The sequence below is a fragment of the Diadema antillarum genome, unplaced genomic scaffold, assembly GCF_040938485.1.
Source record: "Diadema antillarum isolate AM-2024a unplaced genomic scaffold, OU_Dant_1.0 seq00000934_RagTag, whole genome shotgun sequence".
In the NCBI taxonomy this organism is placed as follows: domain Eukaryota; kingdom Metazoa; phylum Echinodermata; class Echinoidea; order Diadematoida; family Diadematidae; genus Diadema; species Diadema antillarum.
Window position 1 is genome coordinate 81594 of NW_027271785.1, and position 23411 is coordinate 105004.

General features: G+C 36.0%; 1 protein-coding gene across 7 annotated transcripts in view; it reads right to left on the reverse strand.

The window, feature by feature from the left end:
• Positions 1–6457: 6457 nt before the first annotated feature.
• The window catches only part of LOC139741558 (SRC kinase signaling inhibitor 1-like), a 158501-nt gene continuing 141547 nt past the window's right edge, over positions 6458–23411 (reverse strand). For 6 of the 7 annotated variants that reach the window (XM_071652139.1, XM_071652140.1, XM_071652133.1 and 3 more), the window contains exons 18-19: positions 11844–12046; positions 6458–7393 (exon numbers count right to left, since the gene is read on the reverse strand). In XM_071652139.1, the coding sequence (XP_071508240.1) occupies positions 6499–7393; positions 11844–12046 (1098 nt within the window). In that variant the 3' untranslated portion in view covers positions 6458–6498. The remainder of the gene's footprint in view (positions 7394–11843; positions 12047–23411) is intronic. The other variant, XM_071652134.1, reaches the window with a different exon arrangement.

The following is a 23411-nucleotide window of genomic DNA, read 5'->3' on the forward strand; positions in this document are numbered from 1 at the left end:
TCTGTTTTAGTCACGTGAGTTGAAAGGGGTCAAAGCCACTTGTAAAGTTTAATGATTAATCAATCAAATGGTCACTATAAAGTCGTATCTGCCCATCAGACGTTCTATGCAAGCTCACTTTCTTTTGCCCCTCGTTACAAAGTGTCTGGATTCCATTTTATGCCCAAACTCCTTCCTGTACTGTCTTTTTTTTTTGTCTGAAATTCAGAATTTAAGAAAGCTTTGCAATTCAAAACTTCTCTTTGCGAAATAAGTTATTATGGTGGCTTTGTATTGACGTATTGTGTTGAACTGCCTACATACTGACATGAGCTTCATGTCAACCAACCTATTTTGTAAATCTGTATGACTATTTGCTGGTATTAGGCTGTTGGATAAAGGGAGAGCCAAAATTTAATGTGTCAAAACTAAGACCTTGTCACACTGTATTTGGTGATTTTCATCAACCTTTTCTGGCAATAATTCACTTTGTTTATAAAGTTTTATTCTTCTCTCATGGAGAGAATTACATCCAAAGACTCTTCCTCCTTGACCTATTTCACACATTAAACTTAAATTGAATTTATAGTGGATGGCGTCACCACCTCACAAATTTCCATACTTATCAAAAACTGAAAAAAAAAAACTGTTACAAAAGTGTAAAACATGTTAGTTATAGCTGAATCTCTTCAAATAATGATCAGTCAAATAGATTAGGATTTCAGACTGGGGTATTATTGCGTTTGAACACACACAAGAAAATAATCCTTTAAAATTTCATGATTTTGTGTATAGACTACAACAGGAAAGTTGTGAGGTGATGACATCATCAACTCACCCATTTGCATGTGATATGACTGTTCAAGAACTGTTTTGTAAAAATAACCAAAAATTCATGATTTCATAAGTTCCTCAGTTTCTATCCAATATCTATCAAATTTTCACTATTGTGCTTTTTAACATTTTACATTTTCTAATCAGGCAAACTTTTAACTGGTCTTGAATTTTCCTGTAATCAATAAGTAAAAAGTGAACAACTTGCACAGCTACGTGGTCGCTGTGAATGGGGAGGTGAGATAAACACTCCCTGCTGTGACTATACAGCAGACCTTTTTGGTAGAACCTCTTGTTCCACCCCAACAGAAAAGAAACAACCCTACTAATTGTACATCCCTTTGTCTAGAGGAGATTGTATGAGGAAGAAGGTGCTTTGTCACAAAGATTGAATAGTGACCATGCATGGCTGGTTTGGTTCTAAACCTGTACGCCAAAATCTCCAAAATCTGCATAATCGCCCAGTTTACAGGTCACGAGGACTCAGGAAGTTCATTCAACTTCGTCCCACCTACTATTGTACCATCAAAAGCTGCTGTTTGTGTGTAAGCAAAATAAACTGTACGATGAACAGCACCATGTAAAGCTGGGGTTATTTTTGTGCTAAAAGTTGGATGTAACAAGCAGCCCGTTTAAGATTTTTTTTCTTTTTTTTTAAATCAGAACATATGAGACCATCCAACTAAAAACTAACAAAAACTAGGCCAAAATGAATTTCAACTTTTCTACAAATTTCAAAAGGAAGCTCAGAGCTTTAAAATGATATATATAACTTGTCAAAATTGGGCTATCCTAACCCATTCAAAAAGTGACTGAAATAAGAGAGCATTGAGGTGCAGTTTTATAGAAAAGTAAGAAAAGAGGATTTAAAGATTAGGGTCACTTGGTCGTGCTGTGCAGGAGTACCTATCTATGAAAACATGTTCAATTTTATAGTGAAAGGAGCATGGCTGCACCTGTCAAAAAAAAATAAATATATATACATATATATATATATATATATATATATATATATATATATATATATACATATATATACATATATATACATATATATATATATATATATATATATATATATATATATATATATATATTTATATATATGTACACACACATGTACAATTGTATATAATTATCTTCCAGAAAAACTGCTAATATCTCTATTTTGATTGTGTTATAAGGTGCTAAATTTTCACATTACGGAGAAAAGATCACTCTCCTAGGTAAGGCTAACTTTTAGAATTGGAGTCTGTGAACCCAGATGACATGTTTCGGTCCATTCAAGAGAATTCTAATCTGCAACTTCATGGGTTTATCTTGGAGCTGGGTGGTAACATATGTGACACATTTGTTTGAGTGCATTTTGATCAGTTGTTGTTTTTTTTTTCTTTCTCTCTTTTCTTTTTGAAAATACTATGTACATACACACAAACATACGAGCAATGCGAGATGATTAGTAGAATTTGCTGTAAACTTAAGTCTAATCTAAAGCATTTAGATACACAGCCAACCTCGTTTAAGTCAAATTCAAAGGAACTGGATCAAATCCTTTGACTTATGTAAATTTCAAATTACACAAATAGAATTAAAAAGTTTACAGCCATTCAGGTCAGAATTATTCTTTGATTAGCCAATATTTCAATTGTGCCAGGGGGATGTAGGCGAGGTTGCCTGTATGTAGCCTAACAAATTCTGACCTGGACAGACACAGACCGGCAGACATCACAGACATCACACACACACAAACACACACACACACACACACACACACACACACACAAACACACACCCACACACACACACATGGCCTATATTTTCTCCAGTCAATGTTTCCACAAAGTCAACCTTTCCATTGGACAGTACACACAGAACATAACTTGACACTGGGAATATAACTGAAGAGAGAAAACACGTTTTGTTTGTTTTAATGCTTCTTCATTCTTTGTGTGACTCTACAGCAGGAAAGATAGACATCCAAAATCTTCCTAGAATTATATGCCTTGGTTACACCTACATGGAAACATCAGTTAATCTGTGTCTGAGCAAAGGCTAAATTTAATTGTTATCCTGGGGTATGCTAAACAATATCTACTCAAGCACCAAGCAACACACTCTGATTGCAAAACTGTAACAGACAACAGAAACATAAGAAGGAAAAACAATAACATCCCATTTAACCCACCAAGCCTCACCAGCTAACATGCTATGGACATTGTGCACATACAGATTGCTGGTAGTAATGACAAGGTTAAGTTAGTACCTCAAAGCACTTGCAATTTACATGATATAAAAGGAGCAAACATATAAACAATGAAACCAGTGCAATACCCACAGAATGCAGATAACTGATGTGTTTCACAATAAATAGCTATGACAGAACACATCTCTCTATTTACATATTTAAAGACATGTACAGGTATAGTTTCCTTTAACGACTGTAAATGCATTTTTTCCCTTCTCTTTCTTTTTCTTCATTTCAAATAGTTAATGCATGTGAAGTACCATTATATCCATGTTTGGTAGAAGCCCAATGGAACAGATGCACACTGACATTAGTGTTATGATCAAGTAAGTCTGCAATGATTCAGAGTAAATATTGGACTCCATCTTTGAAGGACTTTACATGACAATGGTACAGACCCCTCAGTCAGTGTGTGGCTAAGAGATACAAGCTTACTGTTGTGCATGTGACAATACATACTGTATCTACAAGCATTGCAAATTAACTTGTCTCATCAATAATTTGAGTTATTTTTTTTTCTTCTAGATTTCAAGGGTGCAATACTGTCTCTATATGAATAGACAGTTGACTTATCAATAAGGACCAGTTCATGCATTAAATTCATAAATATGATGAATACAGTTAGAAATAATTTTATATCATTATCTTTCACTGCTTCCTGTTCATTTACTAAAAAAATATAAAGGGCAGAATAAACAGAATGAGATGCAACTTTAATATCATTTTACACTTTAAAGACATTACTCCTCCATAAATATCCTAAAATGAATTCACACTATCTGTACAACAAACACTGGAGTGAAGAAAATGCTGGGAGTGACTTCACATCAACAAAACTGCAATTGAAGAAATATCACCCAAAAAAATTATTCACACTTTGATGAGTCAGTTATTGCTTATTTTTAAGATAAAAAACACGAACTAAGAGGTTTTCTATACATTTTAGTATAATACACATGTGAATTTCTTTGCCTGAATACAGCCTCTCACTGTAATCATCCTACATAAGTGCATGTAAATCAAACAGGAGTAGAATGTAGTTACATACACTTTCACAGTGCATCAGAGGCAGCTTGCAATCAAAAATGAAAAGAACAAAACATAACATCAAAACAAGAGTGGAGACTTACACTCTCAAATGCATACCAACAGGTATTTCATATGTGATGCCTCTGAGTTAACAATCTTGCAAGAAAAGGCAATTCAGTGCTGTATGTATGCATTCTTTTCTTCTTCTTTTTTCTTCATTAAGTAGATATAAAACTTCAACTGAATGACAATCAATAGCAACTTTTAAAGCACACATCCAGAAAGTTGGACAGGTCCAGAAAATTTGTTTTCCACTTGAGAGGTATCTACCCAGCCTCAAACATTGGTTTGTGTTACACAAGAGATATTTGTGTAGCACAGGGAAGACAGACACATTGCCTCAAGACATGAAAGATAATCTCAAGGATAACACTCTTTAGAATTCAAAACACACCTCTGATGAAGAAAGGGAACTAGTTCATATACAAGGACAGCATTTTACATGACAGTTCAGAACAAATCACTACACTTCTCCTCCCAGTCTTTGCATATCTGCAAATACAGAGAGATTTCTCTGCAATAAATGAATATTTCTTCAAATGGACAACACATGTCTTCCTTAACCTTATCATGGATTGACTAATTTTGTTACAAACTTGAGCTCTACACATGAAAATTCATGTAAACATCAAGAAAGAAAAGATTGCCCACTCCCATCAACAGCAAACAAAGTTATTCAAACCATTTTTTTAAACTCAAATTTCAGGTGAACCATGAGAAAAAAGAAAATTGTATGAGATAAAGGGATATTGTCTATTAAAAATAATGACAAAATTTGCATTGACAAATATAAAGAGAGTGTAACAAAGTAAAGGAAGCTATAAAACCAAATGCCTTTAAAAAACATGTATTATCAGGTCTTGGGAAGTCTATTAAAGCTGTTTTACACTTCTGACTTCTATTGGAATATACAAATGAAATTGACATTGAAACTCGGGGGTTGTTTACTTGTGCTCTTTCTTTTATTTTGTGGGGCTCATTTGAAGTGGAATCAAAATTTGGACTTGGCATAATCTAATATATCTGTACTCTGTAGGCCTTATTAGGAAATTATTAACATTATCAAATGAATTTCAGACTGTCTATTCATACTGCATACATATGCACACATTTTGCACCTCACCAGTCAGTATAGCGTGCCTGAGGCCTCCGAGTATCATGAATATGCCTCATAATAAAAAAAAAATTATAATTTTCCTTGGATGATGATGAAATGAACAGTGACTGCCAACATGAGGGATGTCTTGCAAAGCAGACTATTAAAGGAAGTTACTTTTTCCTTGAAAAGACTGTTTTTATCACTTTACGGCATGACAACACACATCAAGCTAGTAAACATCATTATAAAACTGTTTTTGGGTGACCGCACTGGTCTTTTGTTTACTAAAGAGCTAAAAAGATTCAGATGATTACAAAGAATTAAACAAGACTCTTAAGCCACCTCATACAATCAACATTTGTTTCCTGAATTTCATGCAATTTACACTCAAAATATCATTTTTAAAATTCTTTTTCTTCTTTTTGTTTTCACATCTGGGACATACAGGCAATGTTACTCATGATGCATGCTGAAAATATCCCCAAACACACACTCATGTACAACTTGCATAATTCTTTGAACTAAACTGTAATATATTCACATATTTGAAAACAAACATTATAGCACCACAAAATTATCATCCTTTTTTTTCTTGCAGTCAAAATAACTTTTTTTTCTTTCTTTTGCTGTGCAGTCAAGAGCATGTTCATTTTCTTTTTAGCCATTTGTTCTTAGGTCCTACCACTCATCATTGCTTTTTCTTCTTTTTTTTAATTCATAACCGAAGGTAACTTTATAAAATAGTCCCTGCTCACTGTGTGAAAATTTCAGTGTTACATAATCTAAGGCACTACAAACATTGTACAGTTTAATTCCACATTGAATTTATGTGCAAACTGTACACAAGACTTTCATATAAGGCAGTCTTTGATAGCATTTTTTTTTTTGTATATTGAACAGGTACAATGACTTTCTATTCTTTTCCTTATTAGAACAATCATCTAACCTATTTCAACTGTTCTTTTCCTTATTAGAACAATCATCTAATCTTTTTGCAATTCTTTTACAGACACTTATTTACATCAGAATTATTTTCCACACATCTCTGCCATTTTGTTCACACAAAATTTGCTACTATTTAACAACTAAGCTTTTTCCTACCTCAATGTGTACCTCAACCACCACACTACACGAACACTCTATGCTGAAATTTCATGAAATATCAATCCAAGTTGACACATGATTGCAGGGGGGGGGGGGGGGGGGGGGGTGAGACAAGGACATCTAAGCGGACACACAACCTGTGGTGTGATTAGTCGAAGGAAGTCTCCTCAATGATGCCATTTACAATGATAGTCTTAATTTCTGTGGTGTGAGGTACAGTCTTCTCCACATGATTCCCATTAGTCAACTTGGTCGGAACCTCAGCTTTCATTTTATCTCTGTCACCAATGTGTACTGACTGACTGACTTTAGGGACCTCCTCATTAGACACACCCTGGTTGACAGTATCTCGACTGGTTTTATCCGACTTGCTACCATTCTCATCATTCTTGCTCTGGGATTCGGGTTTAGCTACAACATTTTTGCCTTCCTCCCTATTGCTATTGCAAAAGTCGTCTAAATCTGTGCTGGCAAATGGTGACAGGGAAGAGGATGTCGTCATCTCCTTGACAACCACTGTTCCTTTCTGATCCTGGGAGGAACGGCTGGTCACCTGTTTACTGCAAAGTGTAATGGACACTGTACTCGGCTCAACTGGCTTCATCTCAGTACTGACATTGACCGGCTTCGCCTCCTCAACTTTCGCTGTGGGAGACGACACTGAAGGATGAACTGGGGTGGATGATGTCTTCCCTGCTGGTGTTGATGTTGCTAATGGTTGCTGTGGTGATGGGGAGGATGTTGCAGCTGATGATGAAGATGATGATGCTGGAGGTGTTTGCTGAGATGGTTTGATTTCCTTCTTTTTTGGTGATGGTCCAGTGGCTTTGATGGGCACAAAGGCAGACGTCTTTCCACCCACCTTGCTAGGAGTGGTGGACTTGTCCCCTCTAGGAGAGAGTGGTTTAGGCTTGGTGGCAAAGCTTCGTGATGGGGACTGTGGCAACCTGATATGGGCATGCACAGGTTTCTGGATGGTTCCATTTGGTGAGGAGGGGGAACTGTGATGCAAAAATTGAGGGGATGACTTGGGGTGAGTTCTTCTACAGACAAACCATGCAGTGCATGATGGTGTTAGGGAATGGGATAACATGAAATAGGTTAACAGCATAAGGAACATGCGAGACAGGAGGAAAAGACAAAAAAGAAACATAAAAACAGACCATTCAGTGTCACATTCTATTCACCATCAAAAATGATAATCACTAGTGTTTGTCTGCACAATTGCCCTTCAAATAAAAGATAAGCTTCATAAACTTTCAGATACTGATTTGCAATTGGTATGATAGACTTTATGAGCTTTTGAAGGAATTACTCATCCATGACTTTGAACACAGAAAGGAATCAAACTTGAATTGCAATAAATTATTTCTGCATTATTAGGTATGAAAAATTTTTTTTTTTCAATAAAGTCAGTTTGCCAACCATGCTTTTTGTTTTTTGTGTTGTTTTTTTTTCAAATAGCAAAACAGAAAGATGATCACACTAATTTATAATTCAAGATTAGGATTTGCCTAGAAAAGTACAAATTGTCAGACAATAATGTATCCAATTTGTCATCTGAATTATGTATTCAGTTCTCTTGGTTTGCAAGAAATCAACATTCTATTCCTTTAATATTAGAATTGTTCAAATCATTACAGACTTTAGACCCATGTAAACAAAATCCATTCCATAACACACAAAATAAATAATCATTCGTGCAGGAGAAAGATTCTGAGCTTGCACAAACAGAAAAGAAACAAAAACTTACAAAATTGGCAACTATGCAAATAAAATGAAAAAGTCACAAATCAATACTGGAAGAATAACAAAATGATAAACGAACAAAAGACCACAACAAATCAAAGGATAGGGTAAGGTAGGTTTGGTATTAAGCTAGACTGTATGGACTAAAAGTCATTTACTTGTGTATGTGATGCAGTGAACACATTATGCCCTGTGTGGGAATAGAGATTGAAAAAAAGAGAAGAGAATAGCAGATCACATGACAATCTAAAAAACACAAATGAAAACAGCAAATCCACAGAGAGTGAAAGACAAGATAGAACGTAGCAGTCAAAAACAGTGTGGTAACTACAGCATCACTTCTCATCACTTTATACCAGTTTCTTTTTCAATGTAATCTTTCACAGTGGTAATACACTAAGTTACGACAGCCTTGGAATAGAATACTTAAGAATAGAATAACACTGTCTTAACACATTCCACATTCCAACACGGCAATATGATCCTTACATATTTTTCATAAAATGAATGTATGTTAGCACCATAGGGTTGTCCTCTCTCCAAAGTGTTGAAATGAAATATGTGATTTTCATATAATTTGGTTAGATTTGAAATTTTTGATGTGGTTGCACTAGATCTCATGAAGATATGATTTAAATTTAAACCTGAAAATGAGTTCCCTCTTGTGTATGAGGGCAGAATCAGAGACTATGCATGGCTACTACTATTACTTGCAATGCTGATGATATGATCATGATATTATGATCATCATTGCTAATGCTATTGTCATATTTATCACTAGTATTCCCAACTGGTGATAGTGTAATGGCACTGAATGTTTTCTTCTACATTTTATTTTATTTATCATCTATTTTCTAAATCCATGATGGTTTGAGCTTTATTCCTTATGCAGGGGCAGATCCAGGAATTCTACAAAGAGGAGGTGCCTTTACAAAATTAAAGGGGGGGGGGGCATGCACCCCTCCCCCCATTTTTTCTTTTTATTTCTTTTGTTTTAACAAAAAATAAAGAGGGCACGCGCCTGGTGCGCTCCCCCCCCCCCCCCCCCCGATCCGCCACTGTTATGTAGGATAGTTCCTATCTTCGCATTTATTTTATTTATTCAAATCCCAGTAAATAAAGCACTACAGTTGCAGCCAAGTTTGACTGATTCATAGTTTCTAGAGATCATGTCCCATTTGCCGCTTCCTGAACATGACAATGTTTTAAGGCATATTTCCTAAATAATAAATACCAGCAGTGGGTTCTTCTGATTAATGTCTTAGAAGATTTGAAATTAAGATAAGGCCATTTCCTTTGACACCACAATATTAGTAACCATAAATTGTTTGTCATCTTAAGGATCTATGCTCCCAGTTTCTTTATGTTTTCATTTTTCTCTTTATACCCTTTTCTTTCTGCGAAGGTAAACACATAAATCCTGCCATTATGGCTTAAGCTGTCATATTTACATGACCTCAGAAAGTTTTATTCATACAGAGGAGACTTAAAGGGGAAATCCAGTCCAAATATAAGTTAGTCTGATAAAAAAGGAGTAAAATCTTATGAGTTCAACAGTAAAAATTTGACTTAAATTAGATGAAAAGCAAGGAAGTTATGAAATTTTGAAGTTTTGCTCATTTCTGCAAATCAATATGCAAATGAGTAAGCTAACATGTCATAACCTCACAATTTTCCATTGATCGTGTACACAAAAATGACGAAAATTCAATGTTTCTGTAACTGAAGTCTGAAACATATTCTTGGTTGAATAACTTCAGAATAGTGATCAGTTAGATATAATACCAAGATTTAAGCCTCGGGCATAATTGTGTTTTAATGAAAAACTGGAAATTTCAAAATTTTATGTACAAACTATCTGGCAAGTTGTGAGGGTATGACATTCTCACTTTGCCATTTGAATATTCACATGGACCGTTCAAGAACTGTTTCCTGAAAAATTAGCAAAACTTTAAAATGTCATAACTTCCTTATTTTTCACCCGATTTTAATCAATATTTTACTGTTGAACTCGTAATATTTTACTCTTTCTATTCAGACGAACTTACATTTGGACTGGATTTCCCCTTTAAAGACAGGTGTAGTGCTAACTATTTTTTTGTTGTTTTTATTGAACAATAGATAACACATGTACAAAAATGGGTATCTTTTATTACTTTCTTATGTCTTATTTTTCAGTGCTTTGTTAGTGCTAACTAATGGAGGCTACTGTCACAGTCATATGACTGAAAGCAAGAATCTGGCAATACAGCTACTAATCAGGAGAACACAGAAAAAGGTGTTGGCAAAGTGTATTTTCCTTCAAACTTTATTACTGGATTCTCGTACAAAAATTTGTCACTGTATCCATATCAGGTTGCTTTCTACAGGACAGGATTGTTCACTTGATATCCAACCCCCAACCTGAGGAAACAGGGATCAGAGTATGTCAGACCTCTACCATTCACTACAGGCCTACCGGCATAATGGGCAGTAATCAATCTCCTATATGATAATGTTTTGTGGCCCATTCAAACACACCCAAAATAATGGTTTTAAAAACAGATCTTTTTTTTTTCAATGTGATGCAAAAACTGATAATTCTTGTGTACACACACACACAAAAGCACACAAATAAATGTAATAAATCTAGCAATCTGTGTTGTGATACAAAAATCGTTCCATCTTGATTTCATTTCAAGCCCTTGAAAAACCCTTGTGTGTGAATAGCACTTGAAGAAACAATTAAATCATTATTCTGAAGAAGAAAAAAAATCCACAATTGAAGCTTACTACACTCAGGTCAAGGAGAGATTGGGATTAGAAATGGAGAGGTCAGAGACTCAAATTTCTCTGTTTGAAAGAGTCAGTTTTTGATGACCCTATGTGAACCAGTCAAATAAAACTGATGGTTCTGATATCACACTCTAAAGACCAATAACTCTTGTGTGTGAATAGGCCTTTGGTCTTCTGGTCAGTTTGCAATGCAAAATCAGTTTTATTTGTCACCATTAACACATGCTGTGCAGGAAAAAATATCGTGCTGTTTTTGAAAAAAAAAAAAAAAAAGTGACCGAAAACATAACCCCTGGTATTCCAAAAGTGTGGATCTACTGAAGTGGGTTGCATTGTGAGAATAAAAAAAGAAAGAAAAAGAAAAGAAGTTTCTCTTTGTGTGCTGTTCTAACACACCGGCCAGGGCAAATTATGGTAATGTTTCAAAAAAGAAAAATCAAGCAGGATTGGTTTTTGGATCTCAATGCAAACAGCGATAATAAACAATTTCTTTTTGTGTTCATCAACATAAAATAACAGTGTTTGTGTCGTGTTGCAAAACTAAAGTTTCAAAAGCATTAATTTGGGTGTGTGTGAACAGTATTGAAGGCATAATTTACCATTTGCAGATGAAATGAAAACCCAGCGTTAGTGCTTCAACATAGTTCTAAAATGTGAGTTAGGGATAGAAACAAGCAATGTAAAAATTTGAATCAGTAAAACTGATGTTAAGTTTTGTTTAATATACAAAATGTGAACAACACTTATAATAAGAATGTTTCCAGACTAAACCGTCTACAGTCATGGTTTATTGAGAAATATAGTGATATCTCATATTTTAGGCTTCATTGCGAAAATTTCATATGGTAGGATGTTTCGTAATACAATTGACCTACACAGAAATTATGCATCAAATGTGATATCTTCAACACTTTTAAAATCACTGCTCCCAAAGGTAAACAGGACCTTTAAAACCTTGTTGAATCTTACCTGTCCTTGATAGCCTGAGAATCCATGGAGTCTTCAGTATCAGTAGCTTTGAAGGCAAGGCTCTCCAACTCATCCAGGGCTTGGTTCACATCCTCAACCTGGTAGGCTGACCTCGTAGTCGTGGTGGTCGTCGTCGTCCTTGTCGTGGTTTTCATCGACTGCGGCTTGGCAGCAACTGGTGGAGGTGATTTCAGTTTTGTTTTCTACGAGGGGAGAGTTAGAAAGCATCAAAGTTGGAGTCTCTTGTCAGAATTGAGTGTAATGGAAATATAGTGGCAAGCACACATTTCTATCATGCATGCGTGAAAACAGACCCACAAAAACCATGCATGCACATGAACACACACACTTCTTTTGTTTTTCCTTGATATCTATTGATTTAATTCACACACACACACACACACATGTAAGCACACGCAAACACATGCATCCACACACACACACACACACATTGACAGTTATGATGATATGGATTTATCTACCTGTTGGCATTACAGCTGCACAAACCTACTACATCATAAGGAGAAATGTCTCTAGTCTGCTATCAAATGCCTGCGATCACGGACACCTTTGCAATCTAAACAAAACAGTCATTCTGCATTTTCGTTTTAATTAATTTACATATATCAAGAGTTCTCTTCACTTGAATTGAAAAGAAAAGAAAAGGAGAAAGCAGTCAACATCTGGTAGGCAGAGCAATTATTAGTCTGATCTACAGAGGAGTGATTCTACATGGAGTTAAGAATTACACTGACTCAACTCTTCCTGTCTTTGGGTGTAAGGGGCCTACAGCTGCCATGTGTCCTGATGCAAACACAAATATTTTAGGGTGGACCCCCCTCCCTCCCCCCCCCCCAAAAAAAAAAGAAAAAAAATTTACACTTTCTAATCATACAAAGTCTTTGTGTATGGTCCGTCATCTTCAAGCTATTTTTCCAAATCAGCATTGTCATTGTTTTTGCAAAGACACATGTTTCTGATGGCAGACCTTTTCTGTTCACATTTCATTAATAATAATAATAATAATGATAATAATGTTGAGTGCTGGTAAAAATGACCCTATTCTGTAGAATTAAATGGCATGTGAAGGTGCATCATAACACTGGAATTCACCCCATCTTGGACTTGCAAAATGCTAACAAGAAGGGACAGAGACTTTTCTATAACAATCTCTGTAAAAACAATATCACCATGATATCAACTCATTGCCCTGCATTGAAAGATAAAAGGAATCAAAGCAGCTAAAAACTTCATGGGTCAGAAATCAACTAAAATAGCTCTGTGCTCTTAAGTTGCCCTAAAGAATACACCTTAGTGCTTTTTTTTTTTAAGGTGGATTAATTTGGGGACACTGTTTGATTTTCCTATTTCTATCACTTCACAGGTATACAAAGGGAGAATGTTTGCACAGAAAGAAATAGATATAGAAAGAGAATACAGACCTTTGAACACCTTGAGCAAATATATGCACTAGAGGTATTTTGCTAGGAAGTGGGGGAATCCCAACGATGATAACGCTTGGGATTCTAATTCTAACTTTAAAGTTTGTTGTACAAAGACCTTATTCCCACACCAAAGTATTAATTTCTTGGTCGGTTTTATGAATTGTTTGCTGTTTTTGCTCGCTGTTTTTGTTTGCAGCTTGTATTTTTTATGGAGTTGGGGGATGTAATGAGGTATGATTCATTTAGATGGTGGAGTAGTTCCAATTTGCAAATAAACTCAAATAATTTAGTAGGAAAGTCTTGAGCAAAGGCAAAAAGCTGTGAGAACAGAGACACTTAGCTTTCATGGTCTACTCATCAAACTTTGTTTCACAGCAACAAAGCAAACTGGTTGTATTTATGGGCACCATTATCAGAGGGCAGCAAGGAATTGATTGAAGAGCTGTTAGTGGGCCAACATAGATTATCGATAACTTGGAATTTAAACAGTACTGATTCTACTGACAAAATTTTTGCTTAACCCTGGCAATTGGTGTGTATAGGTGCCCCCTCCCCATCCTTAGCCCCACCAACTTCCTAGGATTAAGCCTGAGCACTTCATCTGTTCTCACTGGTTTATTGGAAAGTGGGTTAGCCACACTGATAGTATGGGACAAACTGCTTGAATTAGCACCGTGATTAAAAAGCCAGTGAAAACAGAAAAAGAAATAGTGCAGGGCTAAGGAAGTCAATGAAAAGAGGTTGTGCTGGATGCCAGATGAATCCCAAGACAAAAAAAAAGGCTTTGATGCTCTTTGATCCTAAGTAAGTGGTTGAGAGCAAGGCTGGCAATGCATAGGGCTGGCAATGCATAGGGCTCACAGAATGTTGAACTCGTACAGAACAAAAATAAAGATCTTCATCACACGTTTTCTCAAAAAACTCCTACTTTTACAGATAGAAGATTTTTCATGAACATGGCTATAGCGAGAATATGCTTAATCCCTATCAAGCTAAATGATTCCGTTCTAATGGCCTGTTGAGACCATTTAAGCCACATACACACACAGGAGTTAACAGCTTTTGCATAGGGATGCAAAAATCAATCTTATTTGCCACTGTTCACATACACTGAACATAGGGCAAATTACTGCAAGTTAACCCCCCCCCCCAAAAAAAAAAAAAAATAGTAATAATAATAATAATAAATAAAAAAATAAAAAAATAAATAGAAATAAAAATAAATAAATAAAAATAAACAAATAATGAAAAAAAAATGCCAGTGAGCAGAATGTGACCCCAAGCATCGGATTGTGGGGACAACTAAGAAGAATTGCATTATGGGACAAAAAAAACCAAACAAAACCAAACAAAACAATAATGTCTCTGCTTGCCCTTCAGACACACAGCCCAGGGCAAATCATAATAATTATGAGAAAAAAAAATCAATAGAAATAATAATAATAAAGGTAGCAACGATAATGATAATACTAATACCATCAATAATAACAATAATATGAATATCACATTTTGTAAGCATCATTGCTGCTTCTAGTACCATGTGAGCTCCACCTCTTTCACATCATGATAAACTGTACTCTAGCTAGAAGCTTATGAAACTGCTCAATCTTACTACCTGGTTACAACATTGATAGAAATACAATCGGTACCGGTAAATTTTGTAATATATCATACAAGATAAACTAAAATGATTACGCAGTCCAACCTGACAGCAAAGGTTTCTACCGATTCCTCATTTCTGTCTTTTGTAAGAATTTCTTGATGATGTATGAGTTCTCTTGAGAGCAGAGAACATGGGTAATTTGTCTGTCAAAGTCAGCATGTCTTTATGGCTTGCTGCTGTTGTGACATTCTTGCATTATTCCCCTCCCTTTCCTCCCCCCACCCACATCAATATAGGTAAAGTGACTATTGAGATATTCCAATCATCTTCCCCATGAATCAAATTGATCTCAATGAACATAAATATTGGGGAATTCCCCGTCTCCATGCATCACATTGACCTTCACACTGTGCATGCTGCCTTAATTTACAGAAAGATAAGCGTGAGTGCACAGTTTTCAATGGGGAGATCAGTTCAATTTGTTGCTTAGCACTGCCTCACACAACAAAACAACATTCAGACATATTCTTTTATTTCATCTAGTAGACACGTGTCTCATCTCTTCAATTCAAATGGAAAAAGATATCCTGAAAGCTGCAATAGCTCTAGCACATGCCAACTGAATAGTGAAGATATTAAAAAGCAGCTTTGTGATGCTTCTCTGATTAATTCCCATTATACTCCCACGCATTATAACTGCATGAAACCATGCTCTGTTGAGGACTAGAAATCAACATTTGAGGTAGGCCATCTGAAACGATGCAATACAAATAAATAAAACAAACAATAAAACACAAAGCTTGCATACCACGGCACTAATACCGTGTACACAGTGGCCACATGTGGCGCACACTGAAGCAGCTGATGATTGACTTGTCCACAACTTGTGCGGCGCGGATGTCAATGCGAACACTCACATCCCATATAGATTTTAGGCGGTGTGGTCAGGTCCCGCATAAACACCATCTAAAACTAATCCTCCTGCTGAGGAAACTTTATTGTGGAACTGATATCAGATCACTGCCACTGTGAGCCCAGCTCAAGAAGAGCCCAGACCTAGACAGAGGACACTTAGAACTCCATCTGAATTTCTCAACGTACGCCTTTGAATGCCAAATATCACTATCTGTGCTTGGTCACAAAAATCAAATCCAATCAGCATAGCAAATCAGCAAAATTTGTGCTTACACATTTTCCACGGACAGCGGATGGCAAAATTAAGCGATTCATTGGTCAAAGTGACCAGCTAACATACAATTTGTAGTTAATGACTGAATTATTCAATAGGAGTGATGCCTTGGTTAGGCTTTCTCCCAGTCACTGATAATAGGAAGCTTTAGATTTTCGCAACGGAGACGTTCAGAGGGAAAAAAAAAACTCTGATCTGAGCATGCGCATGCAAAATCATTTTATATCAAAAGCGATGTATTTATAGCTGACATCATCCAAGATTTTACTATGTGCTCTGGGCTATTTTTACGTCTGCTCAAATCACAACGTAGAGAGTGTACTTGATGCACTGATCTTATGGGGGTGCCATTTTATTTTTCATAGTGTGCGTCCTCGCGTAATCTAAAGGTACTTTGCAACACGATGCAGGGAGAGAGAAGAACGCCCAACGCAATTGTTGTCTCAGCTAGACGTCTGCGTCGCAAATCTAAAGCTCCCTATTAATCACAACATCATGCTGACGTGCTCCTCGTTGGATCTGTACATCTTTGCTCAAAACTGTTCACACCAACAACAATGTGGGGTCTTTGAAAAGAGGCTTGGGGCTGTCCCACTGGTGGAGAAGACCAGCTCCTGGAACAGACATAGCTGATTGTCTTCACACGCATACCTTGAGACACTAAAGCCATCACATACCACAGAACAGTGCTCTGTTCAATGTGAATATTTCACATGCTTTGTGCTGGCAGCTATAATAACCTCCCTACGTCCTCAACAAAGTCTCACTTTAAACCTGGTGCAATAGTTGTAAACTTTTTCTCAGTCTATCAATGTAATGCTCCATATCACCAAATGGATGAAGTGTGATCATGTAACTGCCTGTAGTTCTAACTTAACTTAGGTCTACACAGACATACATAATACATAAAATCATGGGATAATGCAAAAATACAAAAGTTGAATAAATGCTTCAGAAGTCTGCTCAGGCCCTACACTAGCTGTTCAGAATACCATGGTACAGACTAAATTACAGAGTCTGCCCCAGTGGGCAGAGAGAACGAGTACAAAAGGTGTGCTCCTGCGAGGTGATGGACCAGCATAGTAGGCCTACTAGTCACAAAGTCATAACACTAAAAAACAACGGGACAACCCCTGCTATGAGGATATTAAATGCAGAATACTGTGTAAATATGATGTCTGCTTCCAAAACGATTTGACCTTGATGTAACCTTCCCACAGTGCCCTGGTGCTTTATCAACTACATCACAATTGCCTCTTACCAATAAATATATACACGTACCATACTTTCACTCCTATTGGTATCTACTTTAAAAAAAAAAGAAATAAATGATAAAAAATACATGTGCTATCTATAGAGAGATAATTAATGATAGCTGAAAAGTTGCAAATAAATGTTCAAATGAAAAAATCTGCAATATAGAAAGAGTAGCAAGAAAAAAAAAATCAGGGCTTGACAGAAAGGCTCTAATTACAAGTTTGAAATCTGAAATATTAGGAATTAATTAATAACGCAATCATTTACAGACCAGTTCACCCTGTGAAGACACCTACAGAAGAAAGCAACAACAACAACAAAGTGTGTATTTGTACAGTCAAACCGGTCTATAGTGGCCATATAAGGGAGACAAAATAGTAGCTGCTATAGACAGGTGGCCATTATAGAAAGGTTCTATAACATGGCTTTTGTTGGGTGTTTTTTTTTTTTTTTTCAGAGGGAATTGTTTTTAGTGGTTGTGGCAGTGGTAGTGGCAGGTGGCCATGATAGACAGGTGGTCACTAAGACAGGTCTGACTGTATCTGGGTGGTGCTCAGTCCTATGAATGCCAGTGACTCAGCACTCTAGGTTTCCTCTTACGATAGATAGTGAGTTACCTTACACACAATAGAGATAGCTTGTGGCTAGTACCTTTTATTTGCTGAGTACACATATGTGTATACACATATACCAAAAGAAAAAAAAAAGAAGAAAAAATGTAGACCACAGAAGAAAAACACAAAGACACCTGGACTTCCATGGAACTTTTTGAAAATGTTGGGCTTCCTGCATCTCTGAAAGAACATATAAAAGTTTGAATGCAGTGACCAATATATATCCATTTGTATAAATTTGAGATATTCGATATTCGTAGATCTGTTTAAAAAAACAACTGAGAACAGAATTGAAATTTGTGATAATTCTAATATTTTCAAGAATATTTCTTCTCATTTAACAAACACAATATCACTGAAAATACTTTCATTTTTATACATTTGATGATGACCTTCCTTTTTAAAAATGTGAAAATTGCTACATTGCTTTTTGCATTCAAACTTGTAATAATAAGATCCTTGATGTTCCAGGACCAAAATCACGAGAACATGGAGTTATAAAAAGTGAAATGAGTGACTATTCAAAGCAAAATATGGGGATGTTATACAACACAGCTATTACAAAGTGTGTATCATTCAAACCATTTCATTCTGAGACCTCCCAACTTTTCTAACTGAAAAGGAGTGATGATTTGGCTCAAAAGTTGGAAAGAAAAAACAGCTCCACAGAAGTGCGTAGTAAAATTATCTTGAAAAATAAGACATTTTTATTGAAACAAAGGTTGGGAATGGTCAAAATTCAGATTCTTTCCTCCAAATTCAGAATGGTTGAGAGGTCTGCATTCATTACATCCATTTATATTTCTCTCTTAATTTATCACATCAAATAAAAAACAAAGTTCTGTTAAAACACATTTGCCCTTTATAACCATTGTTAGTCACAAAGCCTCTCAAATGGTATCCTACAGAAATTTACAGTCACATGACTCCTATCACATGACTACTATCACATGACTGCTGTCACATGACTCTGCTACTGAGATCTGTCACTTATTCCTTCTGTGAAAAAACAAAACAAAAACTAGTTCTTGATGCAACGAGTTTCCTAGAATATACACAGGACTTGTTACATATCCATTTTCATACTTGTCTCTCTCTTTTTTTTTATAGCAATAATCCATAAAAATAAAGTTGATCTATTCCATGTAAAGAAATTTCACGGATGTGATTTGTTCCCCTGTGTTTTCAAGGTACAGCTGTAAGATGTATGGGTGAGGGAATGGGTAGAGTTACTAAACAGGATGTTCCATCAGTGATCCATGACTAATTAATAATGCCATACCTCTCTTGTCATTTTAGCTGATATTGCTCCCACTTCACTGGTGATTTGCTTATGTTTCATGTGCATTGATCTAGATTTTTTTTTTTCAGGCTGCTCCCCTATGAGCAAGTGATGGGACTAGACTTCAGAGCCAACCCCCAATGCTTCTAGATCAAATGAGACATAACCCCCCTCCCCCCATGATCAGATGCTTAGCTATAGCTCTCAACAAGGACAATCATTTGGAGCAGGGAGGTGTTACAGAGATGGGGTGGCAACTCTTCGTAATTCATGCAAACACATGTTTGGGTTCAAGGCGTTACAATTGGATGTCTAGCATTCCACTACGCTTTGAAGTCATGCTCGCCACCGCTCTAGTTGCAAGATGAAGTTCGGAGACGAAGAACGCATTTCACCTTTCGTTGAATTACAAGCTTTATTTCATCGTAAAATTTTAAATGAAATACTCGAATTGATTTAGAATAGTTTAGGAAAGAATTCAATATCATAAACACGTGTTTCTAGTTTCTTCGTAATGCGCAAATCGAAATGAAATGAAACTTAGGCCCTCTTAATAACCTAATATTTTTCTATAATGCGCACATTTCTGCATATTTGTTTTTCTATCTTTTAATCTAGGATATTTTGATCTTTCAACTAAAGTACTCCGCTGAAGCGTGTTCCAGTGTGCTTTTGAACTATTTGCTGTTAAAATTGTCAGTTTTACACTGCATTTTGATTCGCTGCTCCAATTCAAGGTACACAAATCCATTGTTGCCATCACATTAAAAGAGAGAGCGAATTGCAGTAGGAGCAGGTATTTCTAGATGATAGAGCGCTAGTCCTGATTATTGATACTCTCTTTTGTCAAAGCACCTGGTTTTCACCTGTAGTTAAGCGCATAACTTCTCGGCGGTGCCGCGCATGACTTCAAAGGAGAGCAGGAGTTGCATCTCCTTCTCAAGCACCTCCCTGTTTGGAGGATCTGTCAAGTTAATCTATTCATGCAACATATGAGATTCATTCATTTTGGGGTGAAGTTTAATACAAGCTATGAATGAAAGCAACATTTGGTGTAAATTTGAATAGAATCAGAACAGCACTAGGAACATTCAGGTCATTTCAATGTGAGGAATCATTTACATGGCAAGCACAGAAATATTTTTAAAGAGTTGCTGCTGCATTGTCACAAGAATCAACAAAGCGCAAGCATGACACCAATAATGTCTTCTTTTCTTCTGTGATGTGTAAATAATTTCATATTATACAAGAAGGCATACATGAATGTCACTGTCATTTCAGACATCCTAAAGGCCAACCAGTTCTTAAAACAACACACAAAATAAAGTGATGGAATATGATGTTTTGGTCACTGTGTACAACTGTCAGACATGTTAGGCACAAATTACAAAAATTACAAATCCTGCAGTCTTCCTCAAGTACACTATGAAATTATCGCAACAGCGAGAGAGAGAGAAAAAGAAAATACTACGTAAACATGTAGCCTATGTTGAAAGTCATAACAACGTGAAATTCATAAGTTCCTAAAACCTCTCTTGGTTGACCATACATCTTCTTTTATTTATTTATTTTTTGTTGTTGTTGTTGCAAGAAATAGTATTTTTCTATCTAGATGTAGGACATAACACCTGAGAAGAATGTTGGCTGTGAATATTTGGGTTATAAATAACTCAGGGTCTATTTCCTTCCTACCCTTTGACACATCCAACATAATGTTCTGAACTTGTTGATGAATTTGAATAAGAGTTTCTCCATATATTTTTGGAAAGCTGCCATGAGAACAATCTGTGACCTGCTCAAACTCCTAGATCTATGTGATGTCATAGTATCAATTCAAAGAGAAGACATGTGGTTTCCATGCCTACCATGCTATTTTTAGACTGTTCACTTCACAGGATTATCTCTGCAGTCAATTCTCTAGGAATCCAGTACATAAATACAGCAATATTGTAGTATAGCTATATTATTGTATAGTGTTTTCTTTTAATTTTCTACAAAAGAACTGTTGACCTTTTTGTTCATAACTCATTCCCGCAAATATGTATCTATGTACATTAAACAATCATAATGAATGGAATGTTATATGAAAGGATGTGGCAGATGGCCAGGACAGGAAATTAAAAAGAAATAGAGTAAAATCTGAGTGTCGTTTTGTTTTTGCTGTGGTCTGATACACAACTATTTCTGTATTCAGACAATACTGATGATTGTAGCCTTTTTTTTTTTCTTTTTTTTTTTTGCAATAAGCTTTTGCACAGATCTTTGGTTTCATACAATAACAGAGAATAGTTCTCTCTACATATGTCAACATGTCCGTTACATTTCTGGTTTCCCTTTCATTCAGGATATAAACAATACAGTCCTTCTAAAATGTAGTTACTTTACAGTATATCTGCACAAGCTTTCAAAACTTTGTCTTCCATAGCAGCTTTTGCACATTATGTGGGCCAGCCAGATAAACTTTGAAGAAATAAACAAGAAATCTGCCAAGGTAAATCCCCTTTCTAGAAGCTAGGTCCTGGCCTTCTTTTGTCTACCAAACAACATGACCTTCCTTATAGAGTGCAAATAAGTTCAGAGGTCAGGTGAGACAATTGGCATTGTAATGTTACTACAAAGTAAAACAAACAAACAAGCAAATGAACAAACAAACAAACTAAAGCAGAGAGATTCAATATCATCAAGTTCTGTAGATGACTCTATCATTTGGTATGGTCCAGTAGGTGTTATGGTCAATGACACAATCACTGATAAGAGAAACAATTATTGCTGCCCACTTTCCTCCAATGCCAATAAAGGAAAACCAAGTTAATGCCCTACTGACTGTTTTACGTTTTATTGGAAAGCTAGTCATGAGTGCGATCAAACAAATTCCTTTCTACAAGATTGCCAGTTTAGAAAAACAAAGCAGAAATAACCAAAACGGGGTTTCCTACCTATATGGTATTCAACATTCACTTTAAAACTCTGCAAATACTGGTTTTTGTTTTTGTTTTTGTTTTTTCTAATGTATCTTTTTAAACATTCCTTGAAGTCCATGTACTATTGATAAACAAACTGAAACAATATCCTGAATGTTCTCAGTCTTTCTTGTTCATAACATACTCTATCGTACAGGTGTATCTTTATGTTATACTGGATATATGCCATTATTAGACGATACAATTTTGGTGATTATAAAGGCTTAAAGATTAGTGAAGGGAGACATGAAGTCATGTCAAATACAGAGATGTAAATGGAGCTTTTTATGGATTCTGTCCCTTTGACATCATTACGCACAAATAATAATGTATCAAAAAATACTTTTTCTGCAAGATAAATAAAAGATGTGGTGTATTCTTCAATTTTCTTTTAAATTCACAAATGTGACTTTGGAACACAGGACAAAGGGGATTTGGGTGTGTCTATTTGGGTATGCACTGTATACATGAAGGCACAACACTGTGCATGCTGTGGCCTTATTGGCACTGCAGTGAATATCTCCATAGGTACCTTGTTCAACCCATATGATATCAAGGATGATGACAGTTAGCTTGCTGTGGGGAACAGACTACCCGTGGTTTTTGATATGCTATTTCAGTGAGTTTAAAAGACTTAAAATTAAAATGAGGAGGTAATAGTCTCCCTCAAAACTACTGTATATCAAGCTCTTTAGATGGACTGTACTGTATGCTGCCTCCTACACCAGTCATGTTATTTACTTGTATAATAATAGTCCAGTCAAAATACGACAAAAAGTGGGTTAACCCACAACTAATTGCAACAGAAACGATTCCACTTGCATTTGACCCGGAAGAGCTATTAAGATAACATTTTAAAAGTTCCCTAAAATTTGAGTGGTGGATCAGTGTCTAATTTGCATAAATTCAAAATGGCCGCCATACAACCTATTTATGCCTATATCTCGGGATATATAACCCACAGAAAGTAAATTCCGGTGTCTAAACCTATGTTTTTTAGGTCAAGGAATACAATTATGTTATCTGTAGCAACTTTCAAGCATCCCTTTATATAGTTTTTGCATATATTTGCATATAATTACATGCAAAATGGCCGCCATATTGCCTGTGCAAGCCCGTATCTTCGTATATCATTGATGTAGTATACTCAGGAATAAGTCGCTATATATCTGGACATAAAACCCGCAGAAAATAGATTCTGGTGTCGAAACCTTTGTT